Genomic DNA, 25,479 nt, shown 5'->3' with positions numbered 1-25,479 from the left:
GATAATGAAGCTCTCTAATTAGCTGACCTTAGCAGAATTATAAGAAAGTTCTAATAAACGGACCTCAGAGGCTGGCTCTTGCTAGGTCTCGAATTTAATCAAGCCTTATCGTGACTGCGTCCGTTGCTTGTAAAATCTAGGTGCCAGACGAGTGTCAACGTCCGTTAAAACTTGGCCTTATCGAATTCGAAATTTTATGCTCATTTGAACAGCATGTTTTTGCCAATATTAAAAATGTGCAAAGTGAATAATAACGGTTGTTCCCCCTTTTTGGGATGGGGGATATCTGGGGATGGGGGTCTTTTGTAAGCTATTCAAGGATAAATAAATTGTTTTTACACAGGTCAGCCTGTTTCTACAGGCTTAGATACCGTTCTAACTGTGTTTCTGAACTTTCCATTATCTTTAGATGATCTAATATCGTTGTTACCAAGCTGCGAAAGATAAACACAGCAGTGAACGCTTTTCTTCAATCCAGCCCTTATCAAAGACAAGACTCTTCACTCCTTACAACCTTTTTTTAAACACCTCTTCCATATCAGATCAAGGACACATAAGGTGAAATTAAGATAAGCATTTTGTTCGGCGTAGTTGAAAGATCCGGAAAATATGTCTTTGAGCACGACAACCCCCTGCAACCCTCAGGGTAAGGGTTGTAAGTTGTGCCCTGGAAGCATACAAGGTTTTTGCAGAAAGAGTGGTTGCATAAGCTTCAAAGAGGGCTTATTCGATTGGTAATCAGAAGTTTTAGTGCCCTTTTTAAGAGTCAAAGCAATGGAAGTGCAGCTACCCCCCCAAACGTTGTGTTTCCCCAAAATGTATCTAATAGAAATTTTGAGATAGCCATTTTATTTGAAATAGTCCGAAGATCAAATAACAAGGCCTTTGGGGTTAAAAAACACTCCCAGTACCTGGGGGCAAGGGTTGTAAGTTATACCCCGGGGATACTTAAGGTTGTTATGGAAGGGATGGTTGTATAAGATTTAGAAGAGGATCATTTAGTTGAAAATTGGAAGTTCTAGCTCCCTTTTACGAGTCGAAAGAGATGAAGGGCAACTAGCTCCCTCCCCCCGACGACCCCTCTTTTCACCGAACGCATCTTATTGAAATTGTGAGATAGCCACTTTGTTCAAAAAAGTCCAAATAACATTTAACAATTCCTTGAGGGTTGGCACTACCACCCCCGAGCCCTGGAACAAGGTTTGCAAGTTATACCCAGGGGTCATATAAGGGTTTTGTAGAATGGATGGTCATATAAACTTCAGATGGGGCTCATTTGATTTGAAATTAAAAGTAACGGTGCCCTTTTTAAGAGTCAAAAGTGATTTGAGAGCAACCAGCCTCCCCACCCTCACGCCCATCATTTCCCCAAAAACATCCAATCAAAATTTTGAAATAGTAATTTTGTTTAGAGTAGTTTGAAGGGTCCGGAAATTGTGTCTTTGAGGATCACACCCCCCCCCTCATCCTACAGCCCTCAGAGCAAGTTTCAAAGTTATGTCCTGGGGGCAAAAAAGGTTGTTATAGAAAGTGATCGTATTTATTTTCGGAGAGGGATCGTTCGATTAGTTATCAGAACTTCAAGTGCTTTTTTTAAGATTCAAAGAGATCAGAGGGTAAATACCCCCCCCGCCATACACATCATGTTTTCTCGATATGCATACAATAGAATTTTTGACATGGTCATTTTATTGAAAATAGTCCAAGGATCATATAACTGTAAGTTACGGCCCAGGGGGATTTAAGGATTTTATGAAAGGAATGGTTGTAACAGCTTTAGAGGTGGCTCATTTGTTTGAAAATTGGAAGTTCTAAATCCGTTTTAAGAGTCAAATGTGATGGAGGTCAACTAGCCCCCCCCCAACTACCCGTCTTTTCACCAAACGTACCTGATTGAAATTGTGAGACAGCCATTTGTTCAAAATAGTTCAAAGAACATATGACAATGTCTCCGGTTTCGCAAAACCCCTCAGAACCATGGAGCAAGGGCTGTAAGTTATGCCCTGGGGGCATATAGGTTGTCGAGAGGACGTATCAGCAATGCTTCAGAAACGGTAGATGGTATTAAGTTGAATCTTCATCGTGTGTTGAGGGGGATGTTAAAAAAACGAAGGTGCAATGTGCATACTCTACTAGTGCTACTAAAACTATTGCTACTACACAGACTAAGGGTATTAAGATGAAGCTTCCAAGGAACATTTAGGCTAATTTTAAACTAAATCTAAATGAACTATAGTCATGTAGATTGTTAATAGGGTGACAATACAATATAGTAATAACAGCTTACATTATTAAGTTAGACCTTTCAGGGTAAGTTGTGGTGGATTTTGAACTAGCCAGACTATGTGCATACTTTTAATACTACTTGTTACTGTTACTAATCGCACTAAGGGCATTAGTAGTGCCCAATTATGCACTTTAAACTCAGCATTACCCCCTACTCTTTTCTTCCTTAGTGGCTTAAGATAACGAAGAAGGTTCAACGGCGATTCCATGTGCCATCTATATAACCAAAGTCATAGTGGGCGTTATTGTTACAGATATAGATGGTAACATGTTTTCTTTTTCAACAACACATTTCTATACAATTTATGTCTGATGTATAAATCGAAAGTGAGACCCATTTCTTCCAATGGTAAAGAACGACATGTTTCTTGACTGAGCCAACAAGTTATTATGTTCTTAGAAATACATTCCAATGCAATCAATGCTGCTGTTTCCGGGATACTTGCCAACTGATGTTAAGTATCACAACATCGCAACAAGTTATTTGCGCGATCTATTTCTCAATTGGATATATGATAAATACAATCAGTGATTTGTTTCCGGGCACCTTTTTCGGCATGATTCTGAGAATTTGCATATAAAGGTGATTTGAGATAACTGCAGGACAAACATATTCTTTTCATGGTTATTGAAAATTGTTTCAGTCTCCAAAAACTGTAATGACTACAACCGGACAGGTATCATTTACGTAATGTAATGGTCCTGAGCACGTCTGTTTTTCATCACCTGGGCATAATCCTGAGTTTGGGTCCCCATATTTCCATCCAGGTCCCCAAAGCACCAGCCTAATATTTCGGCCCCTCCCTCAACCGTTTTTTTGAATTTCTAAACTTTTTTTCCGTGTATTAAAATCACATTGAAGTTCTTAAAAATACATTCTAAGGAAATCACTGTATTGTTTCTAAGACGCAGGCCAACTGATGTTTAGGGTTGAAATATCTTAACAAATTAACTGCGCGATCGATTTCTCAATTGCAGTTGTATTTATTGGTAAATGCTACCAGCGATTTGTTTTTGGGCACCGGTTTTGGCATCATTCAGAGAATATGTGCACCACAGTGCTTTGAGATGCTTGCTGGACAGACATATTCTTTTGATGGTTGATAAAATTTGCTTCAATCTCCAAAAATTGCAATGATTACACCCAGCCAAGTATCCTTTTTGTAATGTAATGGTCCTCAGCCCATCGGTTATCTATCACTGGGCTTGCATATGAGCTTGGGTCCCTGAATTTCCGTCAAGGACCCCATGTCCCCTCCAAGGACTCGTGGCCCCCGGACAGGGCCCCACGTCCCCCTCAAGGACCCATAATAACCCCCCTTAAAAAATTACAGGTATTTTAATTGGTGATTGAGTCTCAAAAACTCATACAAAAGCACTTTTATATAAAACAAACTCAGCTATTTGGTAAATTCCAAGTCTTTTAAATGGTGAATGAGTATCACCAATTAATAAATAATACACCTTTGCATAGAAGAAACTCAGCTACACTGAGTATAAAAATTAATAAAAAAAAACACTTTTGCATAGAAGAAACTCAGCTACTTGGTAAATTTCATGTCTTTTAATTGTTGATGAGTATCAAAATAAATAAAAAAAGTACTTTTGTATATGAGGAAACTCAGCTATCTGGTAATTCCAAGTCTTTTAATTAGTGACTGAGGATCAAAATTGATAAAAAAGCACTTTTTCACAGAACAAACTCGGATGATTGGTAAATTCCAAGTCTTTTAATTGGTGACTGAGCATCAAAAATTAATATAAAAAGACTTTTCCTAGGAACAAACTCAGTTACTTGGTAAATTCCAAATCTTTTGATTTGTGACTGAGTATCAAAAATTAATAAAAAGCACTTAAGCATAGAACAAACTCAGTTACTCGGTAAATTGCAAGGCTTTTAATTGGTGAATGAGTATCAAAAATTATTATAAAAAAAACAGTTTTGAATAGAAAAAAACCCAGCTACTTGGTAAACTCCAAGTGTTTTCCTGGATGACTGAGCATACAGAATTAATAAACAAAACAGTTTTTAATAGAACGAATTCAGCTATTTTGTAAATTCCAAGTCTTTCAATTGATGACTGAGTGTCAAAAATCTAAAAAGTCCCATTTGCATAGAAAAAACTCAGTTATTTGGCAAATTCCAAGTCTTTGAATGGTTGACTGAGTATAAAAAAAATGATAAAAAGCACTTTTGTATCGAGCAAACTCAGCTAATTGGTATATTCCAAGTCGTTTAATTGGTGACTGAGCGTAAAAAATTAATAAAATAGCACTTTTGCATAGAAAAAACTCAGTTACTTGGTAAACTCCAAGTCTTGTAATTGGTGAGTGAGTATCAAAAATTAATAAAAAGCATTTTTTTTCATAGAAAAAACTCAGCTACTAGGTAAATTCCATGTCTTTTAATAGGTGAAAGAGCATCAAAAATTAATAAAAACAAGCATTTTGTCTTAGAAGAAACTCAGCTTTTGTAAATTCCAAGTCTTTTATTTAGTGACTGAGTATCATGAATTAATAAAAAAGCAGTTTTGGATAGAAAAAATTCAACTAGTTGGTAAATTCCATCTTTTAATTTGTGAATGAGTATTGAAAATTAATAAAAATCACTTGTGTATAGAACAAACCCAGGTTTGTAAATATCAAGTCTTTTAATTGATGACTGTGTATCAAAAATTAATAAAAAGAAAAATCATCTTTGCACGGAACAAACTCAGCCATTTGGTAAATTTTAAGTCTTTTAATTGATGACTGAGGGTCAAAAATTGACAACAAACACTTTTGCAAAGAAAAAACTCAGCTACTTTGTAAATTCCTAGTCTTTTAATTGATAACTGAGTATCAAAACTAATAAAAAAAAGCCCCTTCGAATAGAACAAACTCAGTTACTTGGTAAATTCTAAGTCTTTGAATTGGTATAAAAAAAATAATAAAGAAGTACTTTTGCATAGAACAAAATCAGCTATTTGGTAAATTCCAAGTCATATAATTAGGGATTGAGTATCAACAATTACAAAAAAAAACAACTTTTGCATAGAACAAGTCAGTTACATGGTAAATTCCAAGTCTTTGAATTGGTGTCTCAGTATCAAAAATTAATAAAAAAAGCACTTTTGTATAGAACAAACTCAGTTACTTGATGAATTCCAAGTCTATTAATTGCTGACCGAGCTTCAAAAATTAATGAAAAAAAGCACTTTTGCATAGAACAAACTCAGTTACTTGACAAATTCCATGTATTTTAATTGGTGATTGAGTATAAAAAATTAGCAAAAAAGCACTTTTGCATAGAACAAACAAAAGGGCCTACAAAAGGTTCTAGATAAATAGCTCTATGCAAAAGGGCTTTTTAAATAATTTTTAATAATCAGTTTACCATGTAGCTGAGTTTGGTCATTCAAATACTTCGAATTTACCAAGTAACTGAGTTTTTTTTATGCGAGGGGTTTGTTTTTATTAATTTTTTACTCAGTCATCAACAAAAAGACTTGGAGTTTACCAAGTAGCTGAGTTTTTTCTATGCAAAAGTACTTTTTTATTAGCTTTTGATACTCATTCATCAGAGAAAAACCTAGCAATTCACCAAATAACTGAGTTTGTTCTATAAAAAAGTGTTTTCTTTTATTAATTTTGAAGCTCAGTCACCTATTAAAAGACTTGGAATTTACAAAGTACATGAGTTTATTCCATTTAAGGGAACTCATTTTTTTGTTAATATTTGATACTCAGTCACCAGTTAAAAGACTTGGAATTTACCAAGTACCTGAGTTTTTTCTATGAAAAATTACTTTTTCTTATTAGTTTTTTACACTCAGTTACCAATTAGAAGACTTGGAATTTACCGAGTAACTGAGTTTTTTCTATGCAAAAGTGCTTTTTTTATTAATTTTTGATATTCATTCACCATTTAAAAGACTTGGAACTTACCAAGTAGCTGATTTCTTCTAGGAAAAAAGTGCTTTTTTTAGTTTTTGATACTCAGTCATCACCGAAAAGACTTGAAATTTACCAAGTAGCTGAGTTTGTTCTATTCAAAAGTGTATTTTTTATTGATATTTGATACTCCGTCACCAATTAAAAGACTATGAATTTACCAAGTAGCTGAGTTTTTCTATACAAAATTACTTTTATATTAACTTTTGATACTCTGTAACCAACGAAAAGACTTGAAATTTACCAAGTAGCTGAGTTTTTTCAATGCAAAACTGCATTTTTTACTAATTTTTTATACTCAGTCACTAATTAAAAGACTTGGAATTTACCATGAAGCTGAACTTGTTCTATACAAAAGTGCTTTTTTATTATTTTATGATCCCCAGTCACCAATTAAAAGACTTGAAATTTACCAAATAGCTGAGTTTTTTCTATGCAAAAGTACTTTTTGTTAGTTTATCATACTCAGTCACCACTTAAAAGACTTGGAACTAATCATATAGCTGAATAGCTGAGTTTGTTTTACGCAGAAGTGCTGTTTTATTAGTTTTCGATACTATGTCACTAATTAAAAGGCTTGGAATTTACCAAGTAGCTTAGTTTGTTCTATGCAAAGGGACTTTCTTTTATTAATTTTTATGCTCACACATCAATTAAAAAACTTGGAATTTACTAAGTACATGAGTTTCTTCTATGTAGAAGCGCTTTTTTATTAATTTTTAATACTGATTCATCAAAGAAAAACCTAGAAATTTACCAAGTAACTGAGTTTGTTCTGTGCAAAATTACTTTTCTATTAATTTTTTATACTCAGTCACCAGTTAAAGGACGTTTAATTTACAAAGTAGTTGAGTTTGTTCTATGCGAAGGTGCTTTTTTATTAATTTTGATACCTAGTCACAAATTAAAAGACTTGGAATTCACCAAGGGCGGTCATTGGGGCCCTGGATGGGGACGTGGTACCCTGAAAGGGGGACGTGGGGCCCCTGAGGAGGAATTCGGGTCCTGGACGGAAATGCAGGGATCCAGCCTTATGTGCAAGCCCGGTAATTGAAACCTAATCTGCTCAGAACCAACACATTACAAAAAAGGATACTTTGCCGGTTGTAGTCATTACAATTTTTCGAGACTGAAACAAGTTTCATTAACCATCAAAAGAATATGTCTGTCAAGCAAGTATCTCAAATCATCATGGTATGCATATTCTCGGAATGATGACAAAAAAGATGCCATATATCCAACTGAGAAATCGATTACGCATATAACGTATTACGATATAGTGTCGCTTAACATCAGTTGACCATCGTCCCAGAAACAACAATTAATATCCTTGGAATGCATTTCTAAGAACATAATATCATTAACGACTTGTTGGCTCAGTAAAGCAATGTGTCGTTCTTTTACCATAGGAAATAATGGGTCCCACGTCCGATCCATACATCAGACATAAACTTCATAAAAATGTGCCGTTGGAAAAGAAAACATGTTACCACCTATAACTATGGTTAACGATAACGCCATCTATGATTTTGGTTATTAGATTGCAGCATCGGTGGAATCGCCGTTTAGCCTTCTTCATGATCTTAAACACAATGAAGAAAAGAGTACGGGGTAGGGCTGAGTTTCAATTAAGAGAAAAAACTATATGCATGCAGGTATTAGAAGGGCGTATAAGCAATGTATGGCATTGGGAAAAAAGAGCAGCGCTGCTCTAGCATAGCTAGTAAAATCGTTGATATGTTAAACTAGCTAATTTGGTTGGAAGTAAAAAGTTATAGTGCCCTCTTTAAGAGTCAAAAGTAACTGGAGGGCAAGAAGCCCTCTTCTTTAGCTCATAATTTTCCAAAAAACTTTCAAAAAAATAACAAGACTGCCATTTTGTTCAGCATAGTGGAGCGGTCTAGTAACTATATCTCTAGGGTTATTGGGTAGGTCAAGCTCCACAGTTATGCAATTTGCCCATTATGCTTAAAAACTAAATGTTGCTTTAAAATTAAATCAAAACCCAATGTGTGTATGCCGGTTGCCGATAAGACATCTCAGCAATATTCCAAAACAACCGAGGGTATGAAGTTCAAACTTTTATTCAAACTTTTATACTTTTTTTTACTACTTATGCTCTTAAAATTTAACAAAATTCAAAGAGTGCAAGTGTATTCAAGCTGTCAAACTGTATAGATAGAATTTTTTTGGGAATAGTAATAAATTTATTTTTCAGGTCACCTAGAAAAGGTATAATACTAAATTAAACACTATTATTTGTGTTAAGATTTTCAAAAGGGTGTATGTTGTTGAAAATTGTTGAAAAACTCTCCATTATACAAATAGCAGGCCAAACCATAAATTCTTAAAGAAAAAACCAAGAAGATTAAACTATTATTTTCTTTTTCTCTGAAAAAGACTATATCAATAAAAACGAACAGAAATTAATTAAAAAATTTGTTCACAAAATAAGTTTTTCAAATAAGAGTAAAAAACTCCATTAATTCAAAAATGAGCAAAAATAGAATCAAATAATCTACCAAGCGTAACACTATCACAAATCAGCATTAATAAATAAATGAAACCCTAAACGAACAGAAATTACAATAAATAACCGAATCAAGCACAAAACGAGCAGAAATTAACGTGAGTAGGGCTCAAAATCTCTAAGCCTTCTCAAAGGAAGAGCATAATTTGCACTGTACTTAAAAAATCTAAGTCTTTTCACTTTATCCAAAACATATTATTATGATTAAACAGTAATAATAAGTTTATTGTAATTCCATTTTGAATTGTATTTTGTATTGTACTGTATTGAATAATAATAATAATAATAATAATAATAATAATAATAATAATAATAATAATAATAATAATAATAATAATAATAATAATAATAATAATAATAATAATAATAATAATAATATTCTAGTATACCTCCTCAGAAAACATTAAAATCAGAAAAAAATTCTCATTGAAAAATTTCACAGCTTTGGAAGTTTCCTATTGTGCTAACTGCATTGATTCAAATCTTTGCGGATAGAGGGTGTACATTACTTATACTGAAAGTACATTCATTAACAGTGTTTTATTTAAAAACTAAGAAGCTATTATAAGCTTCTTTTATTTTAAACTAGCCTCTCGTTAATTTTCAATTGTTGACAGATCTAAGATCCCCTATCAATCTTTACCCAAAATTGCTTCGGAAGCTCCCTGTGGTGCTGGAAACATTCGCTAATCAGCCCATTGTATTTGAGAGTTTCAATTGACACTGAGACTCGCAAAATGACTTTTTTGGTACCAAGCATCCTTAAATAAATTGTACAAATTATACTATAGCTATGGAAATGAGGATAATGAATCAGGTTAAACAATGACATCACTTGACGATATGCCATAAAAAGAGAACATTATAATTATGAAATACTCAGTTTACGTCTTGGTTGCAACCATACCCGTTCCAAGGGTTGGTCATGCCTGGGGTTAAATTAATTACAGCAGCCCCTCCCATCTCAAACACAAGCAAAAAACAAACCGAGTTAAAGTAAAAAATATGATGAAAGTGTCCAACATGCAGTGCCCTCCAGCCACGGTACCCAGGGCAGCTTGCCTTGGTTGCGCCCCTCCCCCCATTGAACGGTTCTGGTTATAACGGGATTATGACGTAAATCAGTCATATTTGCATAAAAAAAGGAAGAAGAAATTACTACTTAGCTGTTGACCAGGACTGTTTTGGAATCAAATGGTACGATTGGCCACGAGCAGAAAACTATGTTTTAAATTTAACGAACTGTTAGTTATGATTCAAAATATTCCAAATAATCTATATATATATATATATATATATATATATATATATATATATATATATATATATATATATATATTTATATATACTAGCTGTTGGGGTGGCGCTTCGCGTAACCCCAACACCTAGTTGGTGAGGACGCTTCGCAACCCCCCAAGCCCCCCCCCCCAAGCCCCCCCGCGCAAAAGTCGTTACGCGCCATATTAGTTACGTGCCATTGTAGTTGTGTCTCTGTGTCCCACCTGTGAATATAGATATATATATATATATATATATATATATATATATATATATATATATATATATATATATATATATATATATATATATATATATATATATATATATATATATATATATATATATATATATATATATACATATATATATATATATTTTAAACTACGTAAAACTTGCGAATATACAACTTGCGAATATACAACATTCTTGGCTGTCCCATTGTCTGTGCATATAAATAGATTGTCAGGTTTACCGACTCTTGAACATGCAACATATAATTGTCCATGGGAAAAACAATCTGTATTCAGATCTATACTTCATTATTCTAATGATTGCCCTTGAGCTTTGTTGATGGTGATTGCTAATCGAGCATTCCCTGTGTCCCCGTCGTCATTTATATATCCCACTGTGCCCCCCGGTGTCCCCGTTGTAGTTTTTTCCCTGTGTCCCGGTCGTCATTTGTGTCCCGGTGTCCCACTGTGTAATTTCTCTTTGAGTGTCGCGGTCGTCATTTATATTCCCGGTATCCCGGTCATCATTTTTGTCCCGGTCGTCATTTGTGTTCCGGTGTCCCGGTCTGTAATTTCTCTTTGAGTGTCCTGGTCGTCATTTACATTCCCTGTTTCCCGGTCGTCATTCGTGTCCCGGTGCTAATCGAACATTCCTTGTGTCCCGGTCGCTTTCTCTTTGAGTGTCGCGGTCGTCAATTATATTCCCTGTGTCCCGGTGTCCCGGTCGTCTTTTTTGTCCCGGTAGTCATTTGTGTTCCGGTGTCCCCGTCTGGAATTTCTCTTTGAGTGTCGCGGTCGTCATTTATATTCCCTGTGTCCCGGTCGTCATTTTTGTCCCGGTCGTCATTTGTGTTCCGGTGTCCCGGTCTGTAATTTCTCTTTGAGTGTCCTGGTCGTCATTTATATTCCCTGTGTTCCGGTCGTCATTTGTGTCCCGGTGCTTTGTTGATGGTGATTGCTAATCGAACATTCCTTGTGTCCCGGTCGCTTTCTCTTTGAGTGTCCCGGTCGTCATTTATATACCCTATGTCTCGTTGTCCCGGTCGTCATTTGTGTCCCGATTTCCCTGTCTGCAATTTCGTCAGTCGACAAATATGACGTCAGTCGACACACAAACATGACGTCACTCGACACACAGACACACAGACAACTTATTTTTATATATATAGATAGACTAGCAGTTGGTAGGGCGCTTCGCGCCCCCCAAGCCCCCCGCGCGCGTAGGTCGTTACGCGCCATATTAGTTACGCACCATTGTAGTTGTGTCCCTGTGTCCCACCTGTGAATAGATATATATATATATATATATATATATATATACTAGCTGTTGGGGTGGCGCTTCGCGCCACCCCAACACCTAGTTGGTGGGGGCGCTTCGCGCCCCCCCCAAGCCCCCCCGCGCGCGTAAGTCGTTACGCGCCATAATAGTTACGCGCCATTGTAGTTGTGTCCCTATGTCCCACCTGTGAATATAGATATATATATATATATATGGTTTTAACTACGTAAAACTTGCGAATATACAACATTCTTTGCTGTCCCATTGTCTTTGCATATAAATAGATTGTCAGGTTATCCCCCTGTTTCCCCCGGTGTCCCCGTTGTAGTTGTGTCCCTGTGTCCCGGTCGTCATTTATATTCCCTGTGTCCCGGGTCCCGGTCATCATTTGTATCCCGGTGTCCCGGTCTGTATATACATTCGTTTTTTAGTTTTGTTTTTCTCCTTTATTTTTTTCCTTTTTTTTTCTTTTTTAGTTTATTTAGATTTTTAGATTTTTTAGTTTTTTTATTAGTTTTTAGTTTTTTTTTCTTTTTAGTTTTTTTGTAGTTTTTACCTTCTTTTTAGTTTTGTTAATTTTTTTTTTTACTTGTGTCCTGGTCGTCATTTATACTCCCTGTGTCCCGGTGCTTTGTTGATTGCTAATCGAACATTCCTTTTGTCCTGGTCGCTTTCTCTTTGAGTGTCGTCATTTATTTTTTTCTTTTTTAGTTCTTTTAGTTTTTACCTTTTTTAGTTTTTTTTTAGTTTTTAGTTTTTTTAGTTTTTTACCTTTTTTTAGTTTTTTTAGTTTTTTAGCTTTTTTATTTTTTTTATTAGTTTTTAGTTTTTTTGTAGTTTTTGCCTTTTTTTTTAGTTTTTTGTCCTGGTCGCTTTCTCTTTGAGTGTCGTCATTTATTAGTTTTTTCCTTTTTTTTTTTAGTTTTTTATTGGTTTTTACCTTTATTTTAGCTTATTTTTCAGTTTTTTCCTTTTTTTTAGTTTTTTTTTATTTTTTATTTTTTTTAGTTTTTTACCTTTTTTTAGTTTTTTTAGTTTTTTTAGTTTTTTAGCTTTTTTACTTTTTTTATTAGTTTTTAGTTTTTTTTTGTAGTTTTTGCCTTTTTTTAGTTTTTTCAGTTTTTTTTTTAGTTTTTTATTGGTTTTTACCTTTATAGTTTTTTTAGTTTTTTAGCTTTTTTATTTTTTTTATTAGTTTTTAGTTTTTTTTGTAGTTTTTGCCTTTTTTTAGTTTTTTCAGTTTTGACGTCACCTAATCCAGTTTTTTCAGGTGACGTCACCTGACACATCCATCCACACATCCATCCATCCATCCATCCACAGACAACTTATTTTTATATATATAGATATATATATATATATATATATATATATATATATATATATATATATCTATATATATAAAAATAAGTTGTCTGTCTGTGGATGTGTGGATGGATGTGTGGATGGATGTGTCAGGTGACGTCACCTGAAAAAACTGGATTAGGTGACGTCAAAACTGAAAAAACTAAAAAAAGGCAAAAACTACAAAAAAAAACTAAAAACTAATAAAAAAAATAAAAAACTAAAAAAAAAACTGAAAAAACTAAAAAAAGGCAAAAACTACAAAAAAAAACTAAAAACTAATAAAAAAAGTAAAAAAGCTAAAAAACTAAAAAAACTAAAAAAACTAAAAAAAGGTAAAAAACTAAAAAAAATAAAAAATAAAAAAAAACTAAAAAAAAGGAAAAAACTGAAAAATAAGCTAAAATAAAGGTAAAAACCAATAAAAAACTAAAAAAAAAAAGGAAAAAACTAATAAATGACGACACTCAAAGAGAAAGCGACCAGGACAAAAAACTAAAAAAAAAGGCAAAAACTACAAAAAAACTAAAAACTAATAAAAAAAATAAAAAAGCTAAAAAACTAAAAAAACTAAAAAAAGGTAAAAAACTAAAAAAACTAAAAACTAAAAAAAAACTAAAAAAGGTAAAAACTAAAAGAACTAAAAAAGAAAAAAATAAATGACGACACTCAAAGAGAAAGCGACCAGGACAAAAGGAATGTTCGATTAGCAATCAACAAAGCACCGGGACACAGGGAGTATAAATGACGACCAGGACACAAGTAAAAAAAAAAATTAACAAAACTAAAAAGAAGGTAAAAACTACAAAAAAACTAAAAAGAAAAAAAAACTAAAAACTAATAAAAAAACTAAAAAATCTAAAAATCTAAATAAACTAAAAAAGAAAAAAAAAGGAAAAAAATAAAGGAGAAAAACAAAACTAAAAAACGAATGTATATACAGACCGGTACACCGGGATACAAATGACGACCGGGACACAGGGAATATAAATAACGACCGGGACACAGGGACACAACTACAACGGGGACACCGGGGGAAACAGGGGGATATAAATGACGACCGGGACAAAAAAACTAAAAAGAAATAAAAACTAAAAACTAATAAAAAAAACTAAAAAATCTAAAAATCTAAATAAGCTAAAAAAGAAAAAAAAAGGAAAAAAATAAAGGAGAAAAACAAAACTAAAAAACGAATGTATATACAGACCGGGACACCGGGATACAAATGATGACCGGGACGCGGGACACAGGGAATATAAATGACGACCGGGACACAGGGACACAACTACAACGGGGACACCGGGGGAAACAGGGGGATAACCTGACAATCTATTTATATGCAAAGACAATGGGACAGCAAAGAATGTTGTATATTCGCAAGTTTTACGTAGTTAAAACCATATATATATATATATATCTATATTCACAGGTGGGACATAGGGACACAACTACAATGGCGCGTAACTATTATGGCGCGTAACGACTTACGCGCGCGGGGGGGCTTGGGGGGGGCGCGAAGCGCCCCCACCAACTAGGTGTTGGGGTGGCGCGAAGCGCCACCCCTACAGCTAGTATATATATATATATATATATATATATATATATATATATATATATATATATATTTATATATATATTTATATATATATATATATATATATATATATATATATATATATATATATATATATATATATATATATATATATATATATATATATATATATGTTTTTAACTACGTAAAACATGCAAATATACAACATTCTTCGCTGTCCCATTGTCTGTGCATATAAATAGATTGTCAGGTTTTCTGACTCTTGAACATGCAACATATAATTGTCCATGGGAAAAACAGTCCGTATTCAGATCTATACCTCATTATTCTAATGATGTGTCCCTGTGTCCCGGTCGTAATTTGTATTCCCTGTGTCCCGGTCGTCATTTGTGTCCCAGTGTCCCAGTGTGTAATTTCTCTTTGAGTGTCTCGGTCGTCATTTATATTCCCTTTGTCCCGGTGTCCCAGTCGTCATTTGTGTCCCGGTGTCCCGGTCTGCAATTTCTATTCGAACAATCCCTTGTGTCCCAGTCGTCATTTATATATCCCGCCTGTGCCCCCAGTGTCCCCGTTGTAGTTGTGTCCCTGTGTCCCGGTCGTCATTTATATTCCCTGTGTCCCGGTCGTGATTTGCGTCCGGGTGTCCCAGTCTGTAATTTCTCTTTGAGGTTCCCGGTCGTCATTTATATTCCCTGTGTCCCGCTCGTCATTTGTGTCCCGGTGTCCCGGTATGTAATTTCATCAGTTGACAAACATGACGTCAGTCGACAAACAACTTCATGACGCATACAGCTCAATCTTTAAAACAACGTCAGTCGACAAACATGACGTCAGTCGACACACAAACATGACGTTACTCGACACCCACAAACACAGACAACTTATTTTTATATATAGATATTTTTATATATATAGATAGATGTCCCGGTGTCCCGGTCGTCATTTGTGTCCCGATGTCCCGGTCTGTAATTTCGTCAGTCGACAAACATGACGTCAGTAGACAGACACACAGACAAACAACATATATATATATATATATATATATATATATATATATATATATATATATATATATATATATATATATATATATATAAGTTGTTTGTTTGTGTTCTGACTGACATTGGGGGCACAGGGGGGATATATAAATGACGACCGGGACACAGGGAATGTTTGATTAGCAATCACCATCAACAAAGCTCAAGGGCAATCATTAGAATAATGAGGTATAGATCTGAATACGGATTGTTTTTCCCATGGACAATTATATGTTGCATGTGCAAGAGTCGGTAAACCTGACAATCTATTTATATGCACAGACAATGGGACAGCGAAGAATGTTGTATATTCAGTTTTACTTAGTTATAAACATATAACGAAAAGAGAAATCATCAATGCAACAGCACAAACACATTAAAAAAAAATAGATAAGTACATAAGGCTTTGTATATGACGTCATTATAAGATGACATTACAGACACAAATGACGACCGGGACAGAGGGAATATAAATGACGACCGGGACACTCAAAGAGAAATTACAGACCGAGACACAGGGAATATAAATGACGACCGGGACACTCAAAGAAAAATTACAGACTGGGACACCGGGACACAAATGACGACCGGGACACAGGGAATATAAATGACGACCGGGACACAGGGACACAACTACAACGGGGACGCCAGGGGGCACAGGGGGATATATAAATGACGACGGGGACACAGGGAATATTCGATTAGCAATCACCATCAACAAAGCTCAAGGGCAATCATTAGAATAATGAGGTATAGATCTAAATACGGATTGTATTTCCCATGTACAATTATATATTGCATGTTCAAGAGTCGGTGAACCTGACAATCTATTTATATGCACAGACAATGGGACAGCGAAGAATGTTGTATATTCGCAAGTTTTACGTAGTCAAAAACATATATATATATATATATATATATATATATATATATATATATATATATATATATATATATATATATATATATATATATATATATATATATATATATATATATATATATATATATCTATATTCACAGGTGGGACACAGGGACACAACTACGATGGCGCGTAACTAATATGGCGCGTGACGACTTACGCGCGGGGGGGGGGGGCTTAGGGGGGCGCGAAGCGCCACCCCAACAGCTAGTCATAAATATATTTGGGGAAATTGAAGTCTGGCTTTCACTAAGCGTTTCACTAAACTTTTTTTGTATACTTAAAAATGTTGCAAAAACAGGATGTCACAATTTAAAAAAGTGACAAAACCAATGTGACAAAGTGACAAAGAAAAAGTGACCAAAAGTGACAAAAAAGTGACAAAATTCCTGCTCGGTGTTGTTACTCAAACTCCATTTAATGTTGTTGTAAAAGCTCTTTGACAACAAAGATTTGTAACTGGCAAAAAGAAGTTCCAAGTTTCACCTTCTTTCAGTCTTTTATTATTTTTATTTAAGAACTAACGACGCTTCTTGACTACTAAGGCCGTGCGTCGGCCCTGCAGTGCATTCCTGCAGCGTGATTCGATCTCTGGGTCCCGTATTACCAAGCTAAGGTCAAATCCACTGCGCCACCACTGGCCTTCTTTCAGTCATCTTCGACATGTTTTGTTTTTAAAAATTTTACGACAAACTGAAAAACTATTTATTTTTTTACAGTAGTCCTTTGAGACAAAAAGTAAGAAAATGTGAAAATTCAGAATAGTTTAGGTAAACCATGAACTATTGTTTAATACTTGACTGAAATTTTAAATTGAAGACTGCACTAAAAATTTGATTGACTGCACTAAATTGAATATTGAAGACTGCACTAAATTGAAACTTAAAAATTGAAGACTGCACTAAATTGAAGACTGCAATAATCAATTGAAGGTGGTATAATAAGAAAATAATAAGACTTTCCTGTTTTTCCTTTGTTTTGTTATATATTTTTAAAGTAGAGAAACCCCGGTACTTATGTATTATTCAGAACACATTCAATAAGTGAAGTTAGGTTTCTTTCGTGAAACAAACTACGATGCAGGTAAATTTTAATGAAATATTTGGCACTTGTTATTGATTTCATTCAATTCAGAACACACTCGAGAATTTTGCTGAGAAAATCCGGTTTCATAGCCACAAAGACAAAACTCAATTTAGTTTCCTATGCATAGTGATAGAAGATATTGTCTGAATATGGATTTTGAAATGAAGATTTGGGATTTGCCGAAGACTGAAAAAGAGGCAATTATATTTTTCCAGGATAAGGGGTTGTTGTCCACCACAAAACAGTGCGTCAATGGGTACAACATGACTTTATACTCTTACGAGAAGGAACATTTTTGGAAGTGTAACAATAGGCCATATTTGAAAAAAGTCAATTTGCGTCTATTTCATCAGCTTTATCAAAAGTCTGGACTATAAATTTGCACATTAATGGGGGGGGGGTTGCATTATATCAAATACCTAACTTAGCCTAACCTAACCACCTATAAATATAAAATTGAGTGTGTTCTAAATAATACACAAGTACCGAAACCCCTTTTGCCAAAAATCATTTAAAGGGAAACATAAATCGAGATCATTAGTGCCCAAGGCAGCTTGTACCGGTCACCCCCCTCCCCTCTTTGAAATGCCCTGCCCATAGTATTATAGATGATTCTGGTTCCTGATGGCTAGAATCCTTCTTCGATAGAATAATTTTCCTACCACCTCATTTCCTCATTACCTATAACCTCAAGTATTCAGCTATTTTCACATATTTGGGATTCATCTATTTAAAATATTATAGACTTACCTACTTTATGAACAGAGTGGGCTCTTAGTAATTTTCTGCCACGTCATCTCCATTCTCCCTCCCAAGTACACTGACAGCCCCTCTTCTTCATAGTTCGGCCCCGGATACAACTACGACCTAACCCAATGGTTCTCAAACTTATTTAGACACTATACCCTTTTTTACCCACACAACATCTTAGGTACCCCTTTTCAGTTACCGGCACGAAGTAAACTATATCTAAAACATAAATAAAATGCCAGTCCTAAAAGTTAGAGGGTTATTTTATTTTTTGTTGGGCGGTCGCGTACCACAGTTTGAGGCCCACTGATCTAACCTATAAATTGACAGTAAAGCGGCAACATTTTTACATAAGAATTTGTAATTTTAGAGAGGTTTAACCTTACTCTATACTAAACCGAGGTTATATATTTTTTTTTAATAGCAGGTTCGATGTATTTCAAGGCATTTGTTACTAATTGTATTTGTTTTTTTTTTCCATTAGAAAAACTCAGTAACACTTTTAAATTACTTACTGAAACAGTTTTAATGTCCATTCCACTACGAAACGAAGAGAACTGAACAGATTTTGGCACTAAGCCCCCATCTGTTGATTCATAATCCAAGGAATTTGAAAACATTCAAATGATTATTTAGCAATTTGCAAAAAAAAAGAAAACAATTTGACCATCTGTTTAAAATGAGTTGTTTTGGCTGACCGACTTCTACAATACGTATTTGAGCCTTAACTTAATCCTTAAGGCACATTCATCTCGGGTAATGATATAAACAGAGTTTTGAAAGTGAGATAATGGTGACATATTTATGTGGATAACGCTCAGAACCCACATGCTGCGTTTTGGAAAAAACCCTTCAATAGTTTATAAGCTTTATTCTGCAAATTATCATTCCTTTATTTATTTTTGGATGAAATAATTTAACAGTTGCAAGAGGATATATACTCATTTTCCCTCTGATATCATAAAGGTAGTTCCGAATTTTCCACCTCATTAAATAAAAAAAAAGTTTTTTTTTAACTGCAAGTAAGGAGCGACCTTAAAACTTAAAACGAACAAAAATTATTCCGTATATGAAACGGGTTGTCCCCTCCTCAGCGCCTCGCTTTTTACACTAAAGTTTGACTTTTTGGCACAACTCTACTTTTTAAAACAGTAAAAAACTTTAGCGTAAAGAGCGAGGTGTTGAGGAGGGGACAACCCCTTTCATATACGGAACTATTTCTGTTCGTTTTAAGTTATAATGTCGCTCCTTACTTGCAGTTAAAAAAAACTTGTTTTTATATTTAATTTCTGAACGTTATTGAATTAATGCATGTTTTAAATTTGGCCCACCGCACATGAATAATTAAAACGAAGTTTGCATATTAATTTTTTTTTTTGCTAAATACCTTTCTCATAGTTTTGATCGGATGATTTTGATAAGACAAAGGGGTGGGGGAGGAGGCCTACTTGCCATCCAATTTTTGTTTACTTAAAATTACAACTAGAATTTTTTTTTTTTTACGAACGTTTTTGTTAGTAATAAGTATACGTAACTTACGAATTAACTTACTTAATGAACTTCTATATTTGTGTATTTTTATTACGTATATGAATGGGTTCACCCCCTCATCAATACCTCTCTCTTTATACTAGAGCTTCAATTTTGTCCCAATTCTTTAAAAATGACCCCCTGAATCACAAACACCATAGAATAAATAGTTAAAATTACTAAAAATACTGTAGCGTAAAGAGCAAGATATTGTGGTGGAGACGAACCTCTATATACGTAATATTTTCTGTTCGTTTTAAGTTTTAATACTGGCCATTAGTTCCAGTTGGAATTTTTTTTATTTATTTTATCATTGTTTTTTAAAATAATACTAGAACATCCTGCGCCCCCTTCATGGAAATTTTCTTCCCTCATGATAAATTCCACCATTGAAAGATTCTCGCACGTAGCCCCCTCCCCCCGACACGATCAGTCTAATCAGTCTAAGTGTTAGTTTTGTACCCAAAGGTATGGTATCTTGGCCATATTTAATTTTCATGAAAAAAAAAAACATTGTTTACATTTCTAACAAGTTATTTTAACGTAACCCTCATAACGTTTAGCTTAGCTCAGGGCTTCTTCAACTTTTGTAATTCCCGACCCCATTTATGATTGCGAGTTTCATAACGACCCCAACAAGTATAAAAGAAAAATAAATTAATATTTTTTGATGATATATTTATTAGGTAACAATATACATATGCATATGAAAATATATAAATTTAGAATTCGTTTTGAAACATATAACAATCTAAAATTGAAATTTGCACAAAATGTTGTAGAAATGTTTTTATTATAGTTTCAAAAACAAAAGTGGATTCTGACCGTCTTAATTCTCTCAAATATATCCAAGTAGTTGCGTGGTAAATATTAAATCAAAGTTTAAGTTAAAAATTTAATGAGATGGATGTGCCTGTTTTTTATTGCATAACAAATCAAACCTTGGTGTAATGTTTGAAACTGCTGGACGTAAGACCTCTTCAACATTTTTTTTTTTATCGCTGAATGACATTGGGATTTAACGTGTGTTAAAGCTGAGAAAGTAACTTCACATAAATATGTGGTGTTGAATAGCAGAAGAACATTTAACGCCATATCGGTGATTGCGGAAAATTCAGTTCTAGTTCCAATCCAGAATTCAGTCAATGGCTTTTTTTTGGAATTGTAGTTTTAAGTTTGAGTCACACAAAAGCTCAGCAAACAATGAATTTTCTCAATTCCAAAATTGTCGACACTGGAAAACATTTTGAACGAATTTTTTTTACCCTACTTTTCCAAATGCTGATCTTCTTAATAAAACTTTCAATTTTATCGTTTGAAGTAAATATATCGCAATTTTTTATTGAAGAGACAATTTAAGGTCGTCTAACTTCACAAAAATATCTGACAAATAACACAGCATGGATAGCCACAAGTCATTTTGAATAAAAAACACCAATTTCACATTTTCGTTCAGTTAAAAATATTTCGATCTCGTCCTTTAATAAAAATTACACAAAAAAACTAGTTTTTTTAACTGAAAGTAATGAGCGACATTAAAACTTAAAACGAACAGAAATTACTCCGTATATGAAATGGGTTGTCCCCTCCGCAATCCCTCGCTCTTTACGCTAAAGCTTTTAATATTTTTAAAAAGCAGAATTGTGGCAAAGAGTCAAACTTTAGCGTAAAGAGCGAGGGATTGTGGAGGGGATAATCCCCTCCACAGGTAAGGTATTTATCTCCTCCTAAATACCTCGCTCTTTATGCTAAAGTATTTTTAGTTTCGTTATAATCTCTGCTCGTTTTAAGTTTCAATGCTACTCTTTACTTTGAATTGAAAAACCTTTTCCATGTTTATTTTTTCATTGTTTTTTTAGTAATTTTAGAAAATCCTGCGCCCTTTTCATTGAATTTCTGTTCCCCCATGACATATTTCTCCAAGGAAAGATCCTCCCACATAGCCCCTCCCCTCAACCCCACCCCCAAAACCAAAAAAATCCCCTGAAAACGACTGTACACTTCCCAATAACCATTATTATGTTATTAGTGTTTACATAGTATGTAAACACTGGTCGAAGTTTGTAACTTGCAGCCCCTCCTCCAGGGACTGTGGGGAGTAAGTCATTCCCAGAGACATAGTTATTATGATTTCTGACTATGCGGAACAAAATGGCTATCTCAAAGTTTTGATCTGTTGACTTTGGAGAAAAATGAGCGTGGGAGGGGGCCTAGGTGCCCTCCAATTTTTTTGGTCACTTAAAAAGGGCACTAGAACTTTTCATTTTCGTTGGAATGAGCCCTCTTGTGACATTCTAGGACCACTTGGTCGATACGATGACCCCTGGGAAAAAAAAACAAAAAAAAAAACAAACAAATAAACACGCACCCGTGATTTGTCTTCTGGCAAAAAATACGAAATTCCACATTTTTGTAGATAGGAGCTTGAAACTTCTACAGTAGGGTTCTCTGGTACGCTGAATCTAATGTTGTCATTTTCGTTAAGATCCTACGACTTTTAGGGGGTGTTTTCCCCTATTTTCTAAAATAAGGTAAATTTTTTCAGGCTCGTAACTTTTGATGACAAAGACTAAATTTGATGAAACTTATATATTTAAAATCAGCAGGAAAATCTGATTCTTTTGATGTATATTTTAGCATCGAAATTCCGTTTTTTAGAGTTTCGTTTACTATTGAGCCAGGTCACTTCGTTACCACGAACTGTTTGATAACTTTTTTAAACTTTGACCTCTTGACGTTCCATCTTACTTTTGCATGTAATAACAAAGTTGTGTAGTTGGAATCTGTATCCTTACAGAGATTTGAAAATAAGGGACTGTTAAGGGCATGGCTCTTAATAAAATTTATGACCTTAACAGCAACCTGAAGCACATCGTTCAATTTTGGTGCTATCAATCAATTAAGAAGCACCCAAAGGATTTTTACATGCCGGGACTGTAAAGTTCCGTCGGTCGCGAAAGGGTTAAACTGACTAATTCGGAATAATATGCACTTTGTTCACAATCATACAATGGCTAAATGAAAATAACACGACATGTTTATATAGTTTCTTCGAAGTAACACTGAGAAATTTTGTTGATAATATTTATCAGGATTATTTCGGTTTTAAGAGATTGACAAAAATAAATCTACATTTTTTTACATCTTCTGATTCATAGTAAATTTATACAGGTTATTATAATGATCGGAATAGAAATGCTGGTATAAACAGTCTTTCCGAACCAGAAAATTTTATGATATATTAATCTATGATGATTGTTACTTTTCTTCATAACAATAATTTTACAAGTTAGAAAATATTTTTTGTTAAATTGTATTTTTATCACTCGCAACCCCATAACTTTGCTACGCGACCCCAAATGGGGTCGCGACCCATAGTTTATGAAGCCATGGCCTAGCTAATAACACCAATGATAGCAACATATATTTTTCGAAGGAGAATGAGAGAGAGAGAGAACTAAAAGGATTAAAAAATAATAAGGTCCCAGGTGCTGATAGTGTAGTGAATGTGTTGCTGAAAGATGGCTATTGATAATTTAATGAAGATTACGAATATAGTTTTTTAAAACAGGGAAATACCTGGTGATTTTAGAAAAACCTAAACTTATCACCTCGATAAGAAAAGTAATGAGAGTAAATATGGTTATTACAGGCATTAGCCTTGTTTCTGTAAGAAGCAAAATTATTTTTATGATGCTTATTTATAGACCTACAGATGATGTACATAAAGTTCAAAGAGAATTTCAGCGGGGTTTTAAGAAAGGGGGAGGATATGTCGATTAAATCCTACTGTCCTGTGGTGGCGCAGTGGATTTGACCTTAGCTTGGTAATACGGGACCCAGAGATCGGATCACGCTGCAGGAATGCACTGCAGGGCCGAAGCAGGGACCTTAGTAGTCAAGAAGCGTCGTTAATTCTGAAATAAAAAAAAATTAAATCCTACTCTTATATTGATTAAGTGTTTGATGCTCTTAAGATCGATGAAGAGCTTTAGAAATTGTTTTATCCTTGTACGGTCTACCAGACAAATTCATTAAAGTGATTAGTCCTATGTACAAGAATTAAGTTAAAAAAACAAAAAAGTTTTTTAACTGCAAGTAAGGAGCGACATTAAAAATTAAAACGAACAGAAACTATTCCGTATATGAAAGGGGTTATCCCCTCCTCAACACCTCGCTCTTTACGCTAAAGTTTGACAATTTCTCACAACTGTACTTTTTAAAACAATAAAAAACTTTAGCATAAAGAGCGAGGCGCTGAGGAGGGGACAATCCCTTTCATATATGGAATAATTTCTGTTCGCTTTAAGTTTTCATGTCGCTCCTTACTTTCCGTTCAAAAAAAACTTGTTTTTTTTTATTTAATTTCTGAACGTTTTTGAATCAATACATGTTTTGATTTTGGCTCTCCGCAGATGAACAGTTTTAACGTCGCTCCTTACTTGCAGTTAAATTTTTTATTAATTTAATTTCCGAACGTTTTTTAATTAATGCATGTTTTGATTTTGGCTCACCGCACATAAATACTTGAATCGAAATTTGCATATTAATTTTTTTTGGCTAAATGACTTTCTCACAGTTTTGGTCAGACGATTTTGATAAAAAGGGGTGGGGGAGGAGGCCTAGTTGCACTCCAATTTTTGGTAACTTAAAAATACAACTAGAATTTTTTATTTTGTTACGAACGTTTTTATTAGTAATAAATATACATAATTTACGAATTAACTTACGTAACGAAATTCTATATTTTTATATTTTTACTACATATATTTTACGTATGAGGGAGTTCACCCCTTCGTCAATACCTCGCTCTTTACACTAAAGCTTTTATTTAGTCCCAATTCTGTAAGAATGACCCCTGAATCACAAAGGCCGTAGAATAAATAGTTGAAATTACTAAAAATACCTTAGCGTAAAGATTGAGGTATTGTGGAGGAGACGAAGCATCTTATATACGTAATAATTTCTGTTTGTCTTAGGTTCTAATGCTGCTCCTTACTTCCACCTGAAGAAACTTTTTTTTAGTTATTTTCTCATTGTTTTTTTTAATAGTCCTAGAGAATACTTCATGGAAATTTTCTTCCCTCATGATAAATTCCTCCATGGAAAGATCCTCCCACGTAACCCCCTCCCCTCGACCCCCTTTAACGCGAAAAAATCCCCCTGAAGACGTCTGTACACTTCATAATAACCATTACTTTATGTAAACAATGGTCAAAGTTTGTAACTTGCTGCCCCTCCCCTGGGGACTTTGGGGATTGAAGTCGTCCCCAAAGACATAGTTATTAGGTATTCAGCTACTCTGAAGACAATGGTTATCTCAAAATTGTGATCTGTTGACTTTGGGGAAAAAATTTGCGTGGGAGGGGGCCTAGGTGCCCTCCAATTTTTTGATCACTTAAAAAGGGCACTGGAACTTTCAATTTCCGTATGCGACATTCTAGGACCACTGGGTCGATACGATCATCCCTGGAAAAAAACAAAACAAAAACAAACGAACAAATAAACACGCATCCGTGATCTGTCTTCTAGCAAAAAATACAAAATTCCACATTTTTGTATAAAGGAGCTTGAAACTTCTACAGTAGGATTCTCTAATACACTGAATCAAATGGTGTGTTTTTCGTTAATATTCTATGACTTTTAGGGGGTGTTTTCCTCTATTTTCTAAAATAAGGCAAATTTTCTCAGCCTCGTAACTTTTGATGGGTAAGAA

The 25,479-nt window shown here is 34.3% G+C and overlaps 1 protein-coding gene across 1 annotated transcript in view; it reads right to left on the bottom strand.

Moving 5' to 3' along the window:
• The window catches only part of LOC136035960 (actin-binding Rho-activating protein-like), a 49,729-nt gene extending 30,785 nt beyond the window's left edge, over positions 1-18,944 (bottom strand). The window contains exon 1 of the mRNA XM_065717845.1: positions 18,749-18,944. Within this exon, the coding sequence (XP_065573917.1) occupies positions 18,749-18,853 (105 nt within the window). The 5' untranslated portion in view covers positions 18,854-18,944. The remainder of the gene's footprint in view (positions 1-18,748) is intronic.
• Between the last annotated feature and the right edge of the window lie 6,535 nt (positions 18,945-25,479).

The sequence above is a fragment of the Artemia franciscana genome, chromosome 15, assembly GCF_032884065.1.
Source record: "Artemia franciscana chromosome 15, ASM3288406v1, whole genome shotgun sequence".
Classification (NCBI taxonomy): Eukaryota; Metazoa; Arthropoda; class Branchiopoda; order Anostraca; family Artemiidae; genus Artemia; species Artemia franciscana.
The sequence above is the reverse complement of the archived record's forward strand: the minus strand, read 5'-3'. Positions and strand labels throughout refer to the sequence as shown.